This window comes from Oppia nitens, unplaced genomic scaffold (assembly GCF_028296485.1).
Source record: "Oppia nitens isolate AA-2021 unplaced genomic scaffold, nextdenovo-longstitch-racon4-pilon3 scaffold8_pilon_pilon_pilon, whole genome shotgun sequence".
Classification (NCBI taxonomy): domain Eukaryota; kingdom Metazoa; phylum Arthropoda; class Arachnida; order Sarcoptiformes; family Oppiidae; genus Oppia; species Oppia nitens.
In genome coordinates this window covers 3,439,631-3,457,217 of record NW_026533252.1, presented here as the reverse complement: position 1 = coordinate 3,457,217, position 17,587 = coordinate 3,439,631, and the positions used below count along the sequence as shown (strand labels likewise).

Here is a 17,587-nt window from a genome sequence, read left to right as displayed (position 1 = left end):
TCGAGTGACCGCCCGAAACAGTTCCGACCGGTTTTTTCAGACCAACTGTTCCGATACACTGTTCCTACAATCCGTTCAATGATCGGTTGTTTTTTTTAATTAAAACTTTTTATTATAATTGTGAGAAAAAGAGATCCTATTTGTCGTGCAATTTTATTGTATTTAAATATATATATAAATTTATATATGAGAAAAATAAATTGTTAAAATATATATCGGATATATAAATAATAAAATATACAGTTAACGGCAGTTAAAGTTTTTTTTTTTGATTTGACATAAATTATCGGCGATTTATCGGTAAAGTTATGGACAAATGTTGTACAACAACAACAAAAAATTTAATAACTAATAAAAAAATAAGTTATCAAAATTTTTAATTATTTATTTTCTATATTTTTTTATTTGTTTGATGAAAAAACTTGTTATTAAAACACAATTGAAGCGTTTAATATATACAACAGTCTGACACTACATATCTATATATCATAAATACCGGTATAAAACAATCAAACAAATAAAAACTTATATAACTTTAAACACATTACACACACAAACATAATACATGATTGCATCAAACTATAAGCCACTCCTATAATGGAGACCTCTGTTGTCATAATCATTGTGTATGTGTTATACAAACAGTATTGTATAAAGTGATTGACGAATAATACTGTGTATATTATACACTGTATAACATTAACATAACATTACTGTACAGTACTGTATGTATGAGTCGATTGATTATTATTGCATGCATTCAATACAAGTGTTGTGTTTATTATAATATTATTATAACATTTGTGGTAATCATATGATGATGTGATGGACGAGTCGCTCATCTATTACTTGCTATTGATTCCCATCTCTATTCCGGTAACACTATTCTTCATGTTGTTGTCGTGGATGGGCTTCCAGTTGTTTATCAATAACTAAGTGCAGACGTTGTCGTTGTCGTCGTCGTCATCGTCGGACAGTGACGTCTCATATAGTAGACGAGCGATACGATCGCCGCCGGTGTCACTCCTGGCAAGCGTTTGGCCGCAAATATCTACATATATATAGCCGTCATCAAAGATCGGGTATGTTTTAGACATATATATCCTATAGTTTTAAGACAATTTAAGACACAATACAAACCGTTTTGGGTTTATTTCTGTGTAAGACATCTCTGACTTCGTTGCTTAAGACCAGTTCGTCGTTCATGTAATCAAATTGCGGACTAATCTCAAGCGACTCTTCGCTCTTAATTTCTTCGGCTAAGTGTTGCTCTTCTCGTTCGTAGTGATCGTAAAGAGCTTTATTTGATTAGTAGTAATATAAAAGTTATTATTATAATGATTTGATTCAACACCAAGAAGTTGTCAATTGAATGAATGAATGGTTTGTTTTATCATTTTTTAAACAAAAAAAAATACAAACCTTCAGATTTAAGACGATAGCTTAAGATGTGATTGCAATCAATTGGTGACAATTGTTTTGCAAACAATTTAACCAATTGATTGACTGAAAACTCGTTGAGTGCCAACACTTGAAAAGCTCTGCAAATTTAAAAGATTCAAATTATTTGTATTAAACAAACAAAAAAAATCATTAATTCATTAGTCCTAACGTCTTAAGCGAATTGTTTCGGTTATTATCCAAATTAATACCCAACTCTTGTCTCCATTTAGACAATGGTTTGCTAATTGATTGTAAAAACTCTTTACTTTCGTCAATGATTTGTCTCGTTTGACAAAACCGGTCATATCTTTGTTGCGAAACAAATCCCATTTCATAACCTTTTGTTTTTTTTAGATGAAAAATAATTGCCGATTAAATATATGTTTGAATTGTTTGTTTTTTTCCGGTGACACTATTAAGTCAACAACAAAAATGATTAACCTCTTTGAGTGAACCGTATGTCCGCGTTGTCGGGTCTGAGCCTAAGTCTAAACTCAGACCTACTCGTAAACATCCGATACGGTTCGTCGGTTCCCATTGTTGTCAAATCATCGATTAGTACACCAATGTAGCCATCGGTACGACTTATAATCAGTGGATCTTTGCCAAGACATTTAGCCGCAGCATTAATACCGGCCACTATTCCCTGAGCGGCAGCTTCTTCATAACCGGTTGTACCGTTTATCTGTCCCGACATAAACAGATTATCTATTAGAGAAGTTTCCAATGTTTGTTTGAGTTGTCGCGGATCAATGTGATCGTATTCAACACCATAGCCCGGCCTTAACATTCGGGCCCTTTCGAGACCGGGAATCAAATTAATCACTTGTTGTTGTATTGATTCCGGAAGAGTACATGAGATGCCATTCGGATATATGACATCCGAGTCGAGACCTTCTCATAAAATTTTTTTTATCAGTTATACCCGTATTGTAATTATCATATTATCTAATAATAATAAATTGCAAAACCTTCCGGTTCGAGCCATATCTGGTGACTCTTGTGTTTGAATTTCAAAATTTTCGACTCAATCGATGGACAATAACGAGGACCTCTGACCTCTTCTCTGACATGTCGTGACAAATGAATGTTTTGCGTGATTAGATCTGTCACTCTTTCATCAGTAAATGTAAGCCAAGTATCTATTTGTTTGTTCTCCTATTTATTAAAAAAAAAATACAACAACAATAATAATAATCACTAATTGTTTATTATTATCTTCTATATGGATCAGTTGATTGCCGATATAGAGTTGTATACCTCTATCCATACGCGATCATTCATGAATGAGAAGGGAATGGGAGGTTTATCGCCATTAGTTGCCACTAAATTACTATAATCAATACTATTCTTATCGATTCTTGGAGGAGTTCCTATTGTTTTTAAAAAAACAAAACAAAAATAAAATATAAATTATTGTTAACTTCATTAAACGAGTTAATCGACTTTGAAATTTATATATATTTATTATAAAAAAAATGATAACCTGTTTTCAGTCGTCCCATTTGAAAGCCTACCGATTCCAGTGTATTGGCCAAACCTATTGCCGGCTCATCGCCTAAACATTTAATCAATTATTTTATTATTTTTGTATGACTTTTATGTCTTTGTTTTAATTCAATCCATTTTCAAATTACTGTACCTATTCTTCCGGCTGGATATGAATCTAATCCTATATTAATAAGACCTCTCAGGAAGGTTCCCGTTGCCAGTACTACTGTGCGACCTCTTATATGCTGTCCATCGCCTTTAAACATGCAATTTATTTATAATAATTTTATAGTAATATGATATTACTTGTGATAATGCCATGACATTGAAGTTTGTCTCCATTTTTATCTAAAATCAAGTCTTCAACCGAACAACATTTGACAGTAAGATTCGGTGTATTTTGCAATATCTCATTTTGCATCCATTTCCTATATAGGGATCTATCTATCTGTGCCCGCCATCCCTTTCAAATACAAAATTTTACAGTATATTACCGGTAATAGCATATATTTTTAGCCAATAAGGTATATTAATAACACATTTTTAAAAAAAAATTAATTAATAAAATTTGATATTAAAACTAATATATCAATACCCAAACAGCCGGTCCTTTACTTCTGTTTAATATTTTGTATTGAATTCCGGAAAGATCTGCCAATTGGATGATTCATTTGAAAAATGAAAATTTGTTTAAAATAATAATTATTATTATTATAATGATAATCATCAGTCAATTTATCATTTACCGCATATTTTGCCACAAATGCCATCCATGGCATCGATCTCTCTCATGAGGTGTCCTTTGCCGATACCACCAAATGCCGGATTACAAGACATTTCACCTAAAAAAATGGTGTATTTATTTCAAACTTATTGTTAAGTGTTTTGTATCTTCAATATAATAATGTATTGATAATTATTAGCTAATATTTACCAATGGTTTGTGTCTTATGTGTCACTAATAATACATTTGTGTTCATACGAGACGCCGCACTCACGGCCTCAACACCTGACAGCCGGGATATGCAAATGAATCAGTAATTAATTAGTTTTTTATATGTATATAAATAAGTGGTCACTGACCTGCATGACCGCCGCCGATGACAATGACATCGAAATCATAGGTCGAGTTTAGTCGCAAACATTTTTTGATGACACTGGATGTTGTTGTCTTTAACAGACAACAATAACCGTTGCGTAAACCATACATAACTGTAGTGATAGTTATGTATGATATATATACCGCGGGGTATATACTCGGTATATATCACTTGAATAGTTTGCTGTTTTATTTATTGTAAAAATTTTTAAAAAATAATTTATTCAATTAATTTTTATCCATTGATGACATGAACCACCAAAACAAACAAACAAAAAAGTTTATCGCATTTAGCAATAATATTGAACAATCAATTTGCAAAACCCATTGACTATATATATGATGTAAACAATATTTTTATTATTATTATTTATTTTTGTTGTTGAATGCATGCCTTTTAATAAATATAGGAGACATACAATTGTTTGCTAACAGATGGCTGTTAACTATTATAATGTATACAATAAATACATAGTTTTTTTTTTGTTGGTTTTTAGTTATACACTGTATATCGTAAATGCATTATTACTTAACATGTATTCTGTATTCAGTATATAATGTAATACTTGAAGTGTAATGTAGTGTATGATTCTTGTGGTATGAGTTTGTTGTGTAACTTATATATATAAAGAGAGAGAGAGAGAGAGAGAGAGAGAGAGAGAGAGAGAGAGGAAAAAAATAAAAGGTAATACCAGTGGACTAATAGAGTATTTTATATAATATATTATATATCATATATATAAAAATATTAAGTTTAATATTTTATAAGCACTGGTATTCAACCAAATTGTTGTGTATGTGTATGTGCTCTTCACTTACAGTTATAAATCATATATTGATTGATACATAGCACACACACATTGTGTGTGTGTGTGTGTAGTATTAGTTGGAAATAAAAGATTTGAAATTAATTTTCTATATATAAGTTATATTTTTTGTGCCAACTATTCAATAGTTTAGTAATAATTTTATTTATTTATTTTTTTAAATAAGATTCTTTATCTAACAATCTTTGTATATGTGATATTTCATTTGATTATATATATATATATATATATATATATATATATTTCATTTGTATAAAACTAGTTTTCAAAAATAATTATTATTTATTATTTTATATTTAAGTTGTAATTATTAAATATTTATCGATAATGCTTATATCATAGTGTATGAAGTTATTTGTTATAATTATTTTTGTTATTCAATTTATTTTGATTTATATACATGTTATATATATATATATATAATATATTGTTTATTCATTTTATTGTTGTTCAATGATTTATCTAAATTTGTAATATTATATTATTTATATTTTTCTATTTACAGTATTACTAAATAAATTGTTGGTTAATACACAGTATGTATATATATCTGTGAACATATGTTTCATTTGTTGAAAGACAGACACTATTGATGTCGTATATACAACAACACAAAAGATATCAATTTATAAATGAGTTATCAATTATTGACAAATAATAATATTGAAATAATGGGCGGACGAACATTGAGACGATACCTATTGATGGGACTGTTATGTTTGGTTACTATTGGACTCATCTATCAGTTTACATCACCCGCTTGTTTTGTATCACATTCATCGGCATCGCAATGGATTGGACCCGAGGTTTAAATTGATTTTTTTTTTAAATTTTTAAATTATAAATATGTGTAAACTTTGACAATCATATGGTCTAATATACAGTACATTGCGATTACAATTATGGTTTTATGGTTAGATTTCCTGTATTATGATTTTTTTGTTAAAAAAAGTAATAATACCGGTATTGTCTTATTATTTGCTTGAAGTAACTTATATTATGAAATTTACAGTTGTATTAAAATTATACTGTAAATTATAATGTGAATTACACTATGAAATAAATTTTTGATGTTTATGAGTTTTATTTTTGACATTATTATATAAATTATATTATAATACCTTTAATATTTCCTTAAATTAAAGTATAAAGAAATTTATTTTTTTAAAAAACAAACTTATTTAAAGATAACATAGAAATGTATTGTAGACAAAAAAGTGTTTTTATTATATATAAAAAATTGTTTTTATAGTGATTTTAATCGTATAAATAAATTAAATGTGTGTGTGTGCGCTTAGTGTTAATATTGACATTGAATTTGAATTTAATATAAATCTCACTTTAAATTATTTTTTTAATTTTTAAAAATGCAGTGTTAGCTGAAAACCTAATTTGTTATTTAATGCAACAATTTTTTTCTCTTTCTCTCTCTCTCTTTTAAATATCGATTCAGTAATTACTTATTCAAAAAATAAAATCTTATTTAAATAAAATTATATAAATACTATAGTACAGTATTAAGGCTTAGCTTTGATAAAATCTATGTTTATTTTATATACAGTATTTGTTTGATTCACCTTTCTATGACATTTACACAGTGTATTAGTTTGTAATGATGTTTTATTTTCAATAGAAAACTAAATAAAAAAAATTTTTATCAAATGAATTTTTATATATATATATACAAAAAAGTCTATTTATTATTATTATAAAGTAAAAATATAAAGATGTTTGTGTAATCTATGTTTTATTATATTTTATTATAGATTTATTTGTTGGTAAAAAATAAAAGATTATACAGTAAATACTTTATAATAAACTAAAAAAATAAGATGAAATTTTTATATGGAAAACTATACTAAATTTAGTTAAATCTAATTACGTGAAAATCCAGTAGTATTAAACAAAAAAACAAAATATATATATACAGTATATATATAATAAAATGCCATTTATTTGTCGATAAAATGACATACACTTTGCAAAAACATATGTCTATATTATACTAAAGCTAATAAAAAAAACATTTTGTCTAAAAACACAATATATATGCTATAAATAATTGTCTCGTAAATAAATTGCTATTTTATTACATTGATTGATTACACTACTAGTGTCTTATAATTAATTAATAACACATTTATAATATCGATTGCAATATTAGGCTCACTATAACTATAAAGAGAGAGAGAGAGAGAGAGAGATTCTATAGTTTTTTAGCTTTTATGGTAAGTGTTTACAAATGTCATCTATCAATCAAATAATATGATATATATTTTTATTAAGTTTGACTATTGTTAGGAATTATCAATAGTGAAGTTAATTTTGAAGCCTAATCTAGCCGTATGTTTCCAAGTATTACCCCATCAACCATCAAATTTAACATAACTGTGCAATTTTATTGCTATGGTGAACGGTATTTACATAATACAATTGTTTTGTCGGTATTTAATCTATAGAGAGTGCAAAACAATTAAATATTTTTCATTTGCTAATCAATAGTGTTTATAATTTAATTTAATAGTAATGAATGTAGTTTACTGGAGGTTTATTTTTGTTTGCAAAATTTTAGTCCTAAAAATTAATTAAATTTTCAAAATTATTTTAAATAATGCATCGTCTAGTAGTCTCTGGATGTAAAATAGTTTAATTAATAGAAAAAAATGTTTAATTTTAATAAGTGTATATAAAATTATTGATGTTAAATTTAAAAATAAAATAAAATATAAATTTTAATTTAAGAGATTATCAAAAGATTTAATTAAATATTGATCTAGAATTTAATTATTTTTTGATTTTATAAACCATTATATTTGAAAATTCAACATTTTTAGCTATATTTTGTAATAAATTCAATGTTAAAATAATTTTTATTATAAATTGGAATTTTTTTTGGTTAATATTTGAAATAAAATTATGAAAATAGTGAGATAATTGTGTTTTGATGTTTTCATATATATAGAGAGTTAATTGATTGAATTAAAAGTTAAAGTGAAAATCTCTGATTGAAACTTTCATTATGATATGTTATATTCTCTTTAATTATTTTTTTAGGCCATAACATAATTTTCATATTAATATTTTTTCCGTACCAGTAATATGTAGTCTATTGATATTAATATATATTAATATATTGTAGTATATATATATATATATCACAATTAAATATAGCAGAAATTTGCTCAATTAATTCAAATTATATTTCACTGTATATTAAATGTAATATGCTTTTATTTAATTTATACTGTAATGATATATTAGTTATTTATATTTATAAATATATACAAATGTAAATGTATATATATATATATATATATATATATATATATATATATATATATATAATATTTTTATATATTGGATATATATATTGAAATTATTTATATAGTGTAGTCAAACTTATTTTATTTTTAAATTAATAAGTTATATATATATATAACTTATTATAACTTATATATATATATATATATATATTAATATTGCTGTATTATCATATTATCATTTATAAAAATATGTAGTTTTTATTTAAATTATTCCAATAATTATCATTAGTAAAGAAATATATTTTTTATTTAATTTTTTACTAATTATTTTTTAGTTATCATTTTTATTAATATACTCAACATTACTATATTCCGGTATTACTAAATTATACAAATATATATATATTATATAGTTATTTGTTGTATATTTTCAACAATTTGCATAATTTACACTCAATTATTACTATATATAATATTTACCCACAAATTACACTATAATGTTAATTATGATTTAAATTATGATTCATAATTTTTGCTTAATTATGTTTTATTATTTGACAAAAATTTTTAGATTTATCATAATTATTATTATTATTATTGTCTGTAATCTGTATCATATATGGAAAATAGGACTTGATTTTTGAATGACTCCCATAATTATAATCATTTAATCGGATATTTATTTGAAACAATATTAGGACAAACATTATTTTTAATGATCATTTGTCTGTGTTATCATCCAAAATGTTAATACATATTATATATATATATTAACAAATATAAACTAATTTTAGAAATTAATTAAATGAGTTGTAATTATCACTATTTAGAAATTTTTCGCAATTAAATCTATTTAAAAAAATAGTTTTTAAATGACATTTTCAATATAATCTGTTACCATATGCTTGTAATTGTGTGTTATTTGCATACATTTATGTTGTATTAAAAATGTAATTTAAATTTTTAATTGTCAGTAATCAATATTTATTTTTATTTTATTTCTATGTATATTGTTTAGAGAAAAATGTTTTAATGGATAATTATGGTCGTAAATATTTTTAATTAATAATTTAAATCATAAATATATAATTATATTATATTTCATTGTTTTCACATAATAGTAAATGGTTAAGTAAAAATATTTTTTAATTAATTATTATTATGTTTATATTACAAAGAGATTATATGAGATCTAAAAATAAATCATTACACACACACAATGACATAACATTTAAATTTAATAATAATAACTACCAACACATTAATTTAATATTTAATTAACTATAATTTATATTCATTATTTATTCATTTATAAAGTTTAATTCAAATTTATTTATCAAATTTTAATTTGAAAATAATACGATTATCTAATATTTTTTTTTAAAAAACTTAGAGTTAATTTACGGTTGAATTGTTTATAATTATATGAATTGTATAATTTTTGTTGTTGCAATATTTATAATATTAATTATAAAATATTTAAAAAAGATTTATGTATTTATTTCTAAATATCATTTGTTATCATTTTTTTTATAAATGTCAATAATATTTGACATTTACAAATATTAAAAGCTATTAAATAGTCCATAAGTTATTAATAATAAACGTTTTAGAAAATTGGGTTTGAAATATTCAATGCGTTTATAAATCAAAAATCAAATCAAAAATAAAAATTTTAATGGATTTTAAAGTTTTAAAGACTATAATTTGAAAACATTGAATATTTTATAGTAGTATCTATAATATATGCTTACAGTTCACAAAAATCATATATGCTTTTAATGATTAATAGCTAAATCATCATTTTTATCATCAGATGTTTTTTTAAAGGATGATATTATAATACAATTTGTATTATTGTTATAAATGTCATAGATATTGATTATCAAGCAAATTGTCAGTATTATAACTTACAGTATGTATAATATAGATATAACGAGTTAAACATCAGTCACTTAAAGTTTTTTTATTGGCAAAAATAGCAGACACATAGGTTTGAAATATAGTGAAGAGTTTTTTTGTGAATTTAATGGTTACTTCGGGTCATTACAACACTTACAGAGAGAGAGAGAGAGAGAGAGAGAGAGAGAGAGAGAGAGAGATAAAGATTAATTGTAACAACAGTGGTGTCCCAGTGGTGTCCTCAATCAGTTTTGTGTGTGTGTGTTGTTGTTTTATTAGGTGTGTCCTCTTTAAATCCGTTTTTACATTAAGCCCATTACTCCATATATCACATGTATATTAATAGGCAAACTCCTCTCTCTCTCTCTCTCTCTCTCTCTCTCTCTCTCTCTCTCTCTCTCTCTCTCTCTCTCTCTCTCTCTCTCTCTCTCTCTCTCTCTCTCTCTCTCTCTCTCTCTCTCTCTCTCTCTCTCTCTCTCTCTCTCTCTCTCTCTCTCTCTCTCTCTCTCTCTCTCTCTCTCTCTCTCTCTCTCTCTCTCTCTCTCTCTCTCTCTCTCTCTCTCTCTCTCTCTCTCTCTCTCTCTCTCTCTCTCTCTCTCTCTCTCTCTGTAATCAATGACTATTTTTGAAACAATATTAGACTATATCTGTCATATTTTTTGTTTTGTTTTATAACAATATTTTTATTAAATATATAATAAAATGAATATATGTGTAAAAATTTTACAATAAAATAAAATACAATAGAATTGATTATTTATATACAGTAATAACTGTTATTAATGAGTTTGGATTTTATTTTATTAATACATTATATAAAAATGTTGTATAATTTCATATATATTTTTTGAGGTCAATAATCAAAATATATTGAGAGAAAAATACCATAGCTTTAAAATACATATAATTTATTATATCTGCTTAATATCGATATTTTATAATTTTTTGTTTCACTCATTTTTTTATTATTTATAATTTATAAGATATGTTTTTTTAGATGTAGTTTTCAGTGTCTAAAGGATTTTGTAGACAATATCATCAATTTTATAGTAGCAGTAGTTTTACTGTTATTTTTTAAAAAATAATTTTTTTATTAGTAGTAGATTTTATACAAACGATTAAATATAAATAATAGTGAAAACCCTAAAGTTATGATTCATAACTTATGAACATTATTATTATTATTATTATTATTATTATTATTATTATTATTATTATTATTATTTTTATTATTATTAATATCTTTTAAACAATACTTTTATAACTTATACAGTACTGTATATTGAATCACTCGTAACTTATCTTTATGTTTGTTTGGTAGTTATTTTCACTATTTTATTAAAATATCATTAGTGTGTTTGTGTTTGTGTCTTACTTTTTATTTTTACTTTTTATTTGATGGTAAAACATTTATCAATCATTTTATATACAAGAAAGTAATAACAAAAAGCACTGGTAACCATTGATTTGGTCTATAAAGAGATAGATAGTGGATACTATGATAGTGCCCGGGATATAAGTTAAACAATACGGGAGGTCTATAGGGTTGACTGGATATATTGGTATATAATGGTTTGGAGAAATGTTTATTCAATAAAACAGTATAAAACCAATATTATTGTATTAATCAATTCTATTTAATATAATTTATGTAAATTGTTTTCTATTATATAAATTTATAAATCTCTAATCTATAGTAATATACCGGTATTATTATTATATAAATAATGTATTAAATGATTTTCAATAATAACTTAAATCGATTTAGTCCTACACACAGTCTATAAATATTTTATTACTCAAAATAATTTTACGCTTAAATAAGTTATCTTTTTTTCATAACTATAATTTTTTGGATCTATAATATTAAATATATTATTATTATTATTATAGCGATTTGTTATGAGCAAAGATGAGAGTCAAAAGTTTGTATATAATCGATATATGCCTCTCATATTCATTGGAGGAATGCCTAGAAGTGGTACAACACTGTTGAGAGTACTTCTCGACGCACATCCAGATATCCGATGCGGGGAAGAGACTCGTGTCATACCCCGACTGCTGGGTCTTCGTCAGACTTGGCTGAAGGCCCCCTTCGAGTCGCGTCGACTACAGGAGGCGGGCATCACATCGGAAGTCCTAGACTCAGCTGTCGGTGCTTTCATATTGGAGATTATTGCCAAACACGGTACGCCAGCTGCCCGACTCTGCAACAAAGATCCATTTACGCTGCGGTCAGCCGTTTATCTCAGATACCTGTTTCCTAAGTCGAAGTTTATTTTTATGATAAGAGACGGTCGAGCAGTGGTTCACTCGATTATTAGCAGAAAAGTATTTGAATTTTTTTTTTTGATAAATAGATTGATTTACAGATAACCCAGAGATTCAAGTGATGTTTAAATGATTTTTTGTTTTGCATTTATTTTAGGTTACAATTTCAGGCTTTGATCTAAAAGACTTTCGTCAGTGCCTTAAGAAGTGGAACGCAGCCATGTCTGCAATGGTAATGAGATTTTTTGGACAATTGTTTTTTTTTTGCTTAATAATAGTTTTGGTTTATTTTTTAAATTTTATTTGTTTGGTATGTAAACAGCACTATCAATGCCAAGAGTTGGGCCCCACTGTCTGTTTGCCCGTACATTACGAACAATTAGTTTTGCAGCCAAACAAATGGTTGCATAATATCTTGAATTTTTTGGACGTTCCCTGGAATGAGTCGGTTCTACATCACGAACAACTGGTCAACAGAAAAGACGGAATCTCTCTATCAAAGTATTAAATGATTTATAGATTTTTTTTTAAAAACTATAATTACCGGTAATTTTTTTCTATAAATATCTGTATTTGTCTTTGAAAAAGATTGGAGCGATCGACAGATCAAGTAATCAAACCGATAAATATCGAAGCGCTGAGCAAATGGGTCGGACAGATACCCGACGATGTGGTCAAAGATATGAACGAAGTGGCACCGATGCTGGCAATGTTGGGCTACGATCCGGCCGCTAATCCTCCCAACTATGGAAGCGCCGATCTATTAGTTAAACAAAATATGGAACAATTGAACCGAAACAAAGAGGACTGGGATGCAAAACAACAGCACTTGCAGTCAGTTAGGGAATCGATACGCAATTCACTTGTCAAACAAAAAGCTAATAATAATAATGATAATAATAATGACAATAATGTCATTGATATGATACCACAAAGTAATGATTTGGACAAAACTTTGAGTCCTCTACAAAGTATTACATGATTTTCGTTAAGTAAATGGTGTGTGCGCTGAGTATAACATCATTTGGACATTAATTAAAATAAAAGATGAACTTAATATTGATAACAATAATAATAATGACGATAATAATGATAATAATAATAAATAATAACACATTTAAGTGACTCTTGAGTTGTGCACACAATTAATTCATTTTTTTGTTCATTCTCTCATTTCATTTAAAACAAACAACAAAATCAGTTTTTTTTGTGATACAACTTGAAAATAATAATTTTTTTTTTGAAATTTGTGATATAAACCAAATAATTAATTAAATATATCTATAATGAATATGTTGATCAATATATAGGCAATTAAATAATAATATTAATAAAACAGCTATTTTTAAAAAAAAAACAGACATTTATTGGATCGGCGTTTAAGGACAAACATACAGATAGACAGACAGACAGACAAAAATAATAAAATAATGTATTATCTTTCATATATGTGACGGCATATCATAGGAGGTGTGATTTATATACAGTATATACCAGTATCTGATTTGTGCCATACCTGTGCTGTTTTTTTGAAATCCACTCATCATTTTTTTTGTGACAATAATTATCATCAAATTTTTTATATGAATATATATATAAAAAAAAATATTTCCAGTTTTTTTTGAAAAATTATTAAATCTTATTTATAGATATTATATATATAAAGTTAATTTGTATTAATTTATTTTATGGGTCCTATTTTTTAATTTGTAAATTAATAGTCTAAATAAATTATCTGTATATTATTAATTATAATATAATATGTAATAATAGTTATATATTAATAGATTACTAATTTTTATATATATGATTTGAGATATTTATATATATAAATATTGATTATATATTATATATAAGTTATAATAAACGATTAGATTATTATTATTAATAATTTATTAATGAAATAATTGATTTAATATAGTAATAATTATTACCGGTAATAATAAATATTTTTATTTTTATATTATTTTTTTTAAATGAAAAATTACCCGAAAATGTTGTATTGAAATTAACAGTAAACTTATTTAAGACAAAAATATAATTTTTATTTTCAATTTTTTTTGTTAACCATTAATTTATTGGTGTATAAGATCTTTGGATCATCACTTGTAGTGGTCTTTAATAATAATAATAATAATTATTATTATTATATTTATTTTGTTTTTAAATATCTTATTCATCCATTTGTTTGATCCATTCCTTCAAGAAGGCAATCTGTTGGACAACACTCGACCTACTGGTGCCTCCTTTGGCCACATATTGGTTGACACTGTTCTCGAAGTTCCACAATAGTCTGATATCGTCGTCGAAATTGTCGCTAATAATAATAATTAACAATTTAGTTGAAGAATTTTTTTAGAAAAACAATCAAAAAAAATAAAATAAATTGTTTTCAACTAACGATATCTCCTTAAACACAGCAATCGGTAAGTTATGTAATTCAGTGCCCATTCTTTCGGCGGCCGCCACAACACTGCCCACCAATTCATGAGATTTACGGAATGACACCTTAAAGTACATATAAATATAATATATTTAATTATTTTTTAAAAAATCATTGGATAAATGACTGACCCCTTTGCGGACCAAATAGTAGGCAATATCTGTGGCCAACATATCGCTGCTGAGGGCTTCAATGCATTTGTTTCGGTTTAACTGTAAAAATAAAACCAAACAAAAATTTAGTTATATTTAGGACATACCCGGAGCTGACACATGAAATTTACAGTCAACGTATCGATAGCTCCAGTGGTCACTTGAATAACATTCTTCATTGTGTCCATAGTGTCAAACATGCCTTCCTTGTCTTCCTATAATAATATCAAACAATTGTATACAAAAAAAAATAACACCAATGAATGTCTATTGGATGTGTTTTATTACCTGAAGATCTTTATTAAACGTAGATGGAAGACCCTTGAGTACCACTAAGATTGCGGTCAACTAAAGATAAAGAGTTTCAGGACAAGACAATAAGTTTTTGAATTTTATAAAACACCGATAATTTGTGTATACATTGCCGATAACTCGTCCCGATTTGCCTCTAATCAGCTCAAGACTGTCGGCATTCTTCTTCTGGGGCATTAGTGACGATCCGGTACTGAATGAGTCGGATATTTCGATAAACCCGAACTCCTTGGAACTCCATAGTATCAAGTCTTCGGCCAATTTGCTCATATGAACGATGGTCAGCGACGACCAGAAGTGAAATTCGGCTACAAAGTCACGATCGCCGACTGCTTGCATACTATTCAGTGAACACGAATCAAAGTCCAATTCTTTGGCCAGAAAATCGCGATCAATGTTAAACGGATTACCGCTCAGCGCTCCGCTGCCCAGTGGACACACATTGTTTCGGTCGACAAGTGAGACCAGTCGCTGGCAGTCCTGGCGAAACATGAATGCAAACGACAGCAACCAATGGCTGAAGTAAACGGGTTGTGCTCTTTGCAGATGAGTATAGCCCGGCATTAATGCGTCCAAATATCTGAAGAAGAAGATGTTATCGGAGTTAAGCCATCAATAATCACAACAACAAAAAATAAAAGACAAACTGAGTGCTCCGTTTGACGATAACATCAATCAATTTAAGCATATATTTAAGCAATTCTTTTAGCGATTCCCGTAACCAGATTTTCATATCGGTGGCCACTTGATCGTTACGACTGCGACCGGTATGCAGTTTACCACCGGTTTCAGTGCCAATTAGTTCCTATATATATAGATATATCAGTGAACAATGGATTCAATTCTTATTTTTTTTAAAAAAAACCTTAAGTCTTCTTTCGTTAGCCGTATGAATGTCTTCATCGCCAGCTTTGATGGTAAACGAGCCGTTTTTCCACTCTCTCTCAATACTCTCGAGTCCTTCTTTCATTAGATTGAATTCCGTTTCTGGAAGAGTGGGTGAGTGAGTGAGTGAGTGAGTGAGAGAAAGAGATATTCATATATCAGATACTCAATCAAAATTAATGTCAAACTTTATGTATTATCTCTTATTTTTTGCTTATATTTTTCAAGTGTGAAACACGATATATAAGTACAGTATATAAAAGTTATATATTATTAATAATATTATCATATAATAAGTAAAGAAAAACCTTTCAAAAGATCGCATTTTCTGAGAGCTTTCGCGTAAGCAATACTTCCGGTGATATCCGCAGCGAACAGTCGTTTATCAAATCTTAGCGAATCATTAAACTCTTCCATCAGTGGATCCAAACCCGACTCAAACCTTCCGCCCCATAGCTTTTGACGGTTGAAAATAAAATAAGTGAAGAAAATATATTTTTATTTAGAAATATCTTATTATAATTTGCAAACAATTTGTAATTTATATTAAAGTTTAAAAAAATATATTATGATATGTTATCTAATATATAATACATATTTACAGCACATGTATAATATGTAAATTTAAAGTTTAATTATTAGATTTTATGTATTTTAAAAAATGCGCAAAAATATTAAATTTTTTTTATAATTTTGCCTTGGTAATTTTCCAATTGATGACTATATATCAACAAAAAAAATTTACTAATGAAATGACATCTAAAATAAATCAATTGATACTTACTTTGATTTGTTTGTCTTCTTTAGTCTCATATCTCAAGTCAATACTGGTCTCGATTTCACTCATAGTTTTTTGTTTGTTTGGTTTTATTGGGATATTTCAGTATTTCATTTAGCAATTAATTACAATTTGATTTTTAAAATATTAATAATAATTATAATAATAACAAAAATGTTTTTGGCGTGAAAAATGTTGTCATCAAAAAAAAAACTTATGATTATTTCAATAATTATAATAACAGACTAAATATCCATAAAATCCTTGACGAGTTAAGTAAATATTATATTTGGGATATTTTTATCTTATATTTTATATCAACAACAAAATTATTAAATTATTGATAATTATATTTAAGAAAATGATTTATTAAAGAGAAAGTTTTGTTATGTAGTATAAGTTATAACCAATATATWTATATATATATATATATATATATATACGTAAAGCGATATTATTATACATATTTTTTGGGGGATAATCTGCATTTAATTTGTTTATTTTAATTAATATTTAAAAATTGTTTATTCAATTAGGATGAATGCATAAATGATTTTTATTTTATTTTTTAATTTAATCAATTAGTATAATACAATAACATATTTATTATATACAAATATTTTAGAAAATAAATAAAAAACTAATAAATTGTTTATATAAAATTGCTATCAATATTAACATTACATTACTTTTAATTATAATATTTTATAACTTTTAATAA

At 26.2% G+C, this 17,587-nt stretch overlaps 3 protein-coding genes across 4 annotated transcripts; 1 reads left to right on the top strand and 2 right to left on the bottom strand.

Moving 5' to 3' along the window:
* Window positions 1-748: 748 nt before the first annotated feature.
* On the bottom strand, window positions 749-4,203 carry LOC128964298 (protein MTO1 homolog, mitochondrial-like). Its single transcript, XM_054310880.1, has 14 exons — window positions 4,018-4,203; window positions 3,869-3,943; window positions 3,681-3,776; window positions 3,530-3,585; window positions 3,241-3,397; window positions 3,086-3,190; window positions 2,930-3,001; window positions 2,704-2,816; window positions 2,415-2,601; window positions 1,885-2,337; window positions 1,613-1,781; window positions 1,423-1,541; window positions 1,141-1,298; window positions 749-1,051 (listed from the first exon to the last, which is right to left on the bottom strand). Exons 1-14 carry the CDS (start codon window positions 4,142-4,144, stop codon window positions 926-928), a joined length of 2,013 nt encoding a protein of 670 aa, XP_054166855.1. The 5' UTR covers window positions 4,145-4,203; the 3' UTR covers window positions 749-925.
* Window positions 989-13,405, top strand: LOC128964300 (protein-tyrosine sulfotransferase 1-like). Of its 2 annotated transcripts, none has more exons than XM_054310883.1 (6): window positions 989-1,082; window positions 5,366-5,666; window positions 11,919-12,356; window positions 12,454-12,528; window positions 12,619-12,797; window positions 12,885-13,405. In XM_054310883.1, exons 2-6 carry the CDS (start codon window positions 5,493-5,495, stop codon window positions 13,276-13,278), a joined length of 1,260 nt encoding a protein of 419 aa, XP_054166858.1. In that variant the 5' UTR covers window positions 989-1,082; window positions 5,366-5,492; the 3' UTR covers window positions 13,279-13,405. The 2 variants fall into 2 exon arrangements, with proteins under 2 accessions (XP_054166858.1, XP_054166859.1); XM_054310884.1 differs by lacking the exon at window positions 989-1,082 and adding an exon at window positions 3,953-3,971.
* Window positions 13,406-14,425: 1,020 nt separating this feature from the next.
* Window positions 14,426-17,107, bottom strand: LOC128964299 (argininosuccinate lyase-like). The gene is made up of 10 exons (XM_054310882.1): window positions 16,873-17,107; window positions 16,397-16,544; window positions 16,069-16,190; window positions 15,851-16,008; window positions 15,312-15,783; window positions 15,180-15,239; window positions 15,023-15,106; window positions 14,871-14,951; window positions 14,698-14,804; window positions 14,426-14,613 (listed from the first exon to the last, which is right to left on the bottom strand). Exons 1-10 carry the CDS (start codon window positions 16,933-16,935, stop codon window positions 14,469-14,471), a joined length of 1,440 nt encoding a protein of 479 aa, XP_054166857.1. The 5' UTR covers window positions 16,936-17,107; the 3' UTR covers window positions 14,426-14,468.
* Between the last annotated feature and the right edge of the window lie 480 nt (window positions 17,108-17,587).

Excerpts from the sequence above, each read along its gene's own strand:
- LOC128964300 (XM_054310883.1), top strand. The coding sequence starts at position 5,493 with ATGAGTTATCAATTATTGACAAATAATAATATTGAAATAATGGGCGGA. Across the intron at positions 12,357-12,453 it reads ACTCGATTATTAGCAGAAAA|GTTACAATTTCAGGCTTTGA; the intron begins GTATTTGAATTT and ends CATTTATTTTAG. Across the intron at positions 12,798-12,884 it reads GACGGAATCTCTCTATCAAA|ATTGGAGCGATCGACAGATC; the intron begins GTATTAAATGAT and ends TCTTTGAAAAAG.
- LOC128964298 (XM_054310880.1), bottom strand. The coding sequence starts at position 4,144 with ATGTATGGTTTACGCAACGGTTATTGTTGTCTGTTAAAGACAACAACA. Across the intron at positions 1,782-1,884 it reads CATACGGTTCACTCAAAGAG|GTTATGAAATGGGATTTGTT; the intron begins GTTAATCATTTT and ends AAAAAACAAAAG. Across the intron at positions 1,052-1,140 it reads ACAGAAATAAACCCAAAACG|ATATTTGCGGCCAAACGCTT; the intron begins GTTTGTATTGTG and ends ATATATATGTAG.
- LOC128964299 (XM_054310882.1), bottom strand. The coding sequence starts at position 16,935 with ATGAGTGAAATCGAGACCAGTATTGACTTGAGATATGAGACTAAAGAA. Across the intron at positions 15,784-15,850 it reads ATCGTCAAACGGAGCACTCA|ATATTTGGACGCATTAATGC; the intron begins GTTTGTCTTTTA and ends CTTCTTCTTCAG. Across the intron at positions 14,952-15,022 it reads GAGCTATCGATACGTTGACT|TTAAACCGAAACAAATGCAT; the intron begins GTAAATTTCATG and ends TTATTTTTACAG.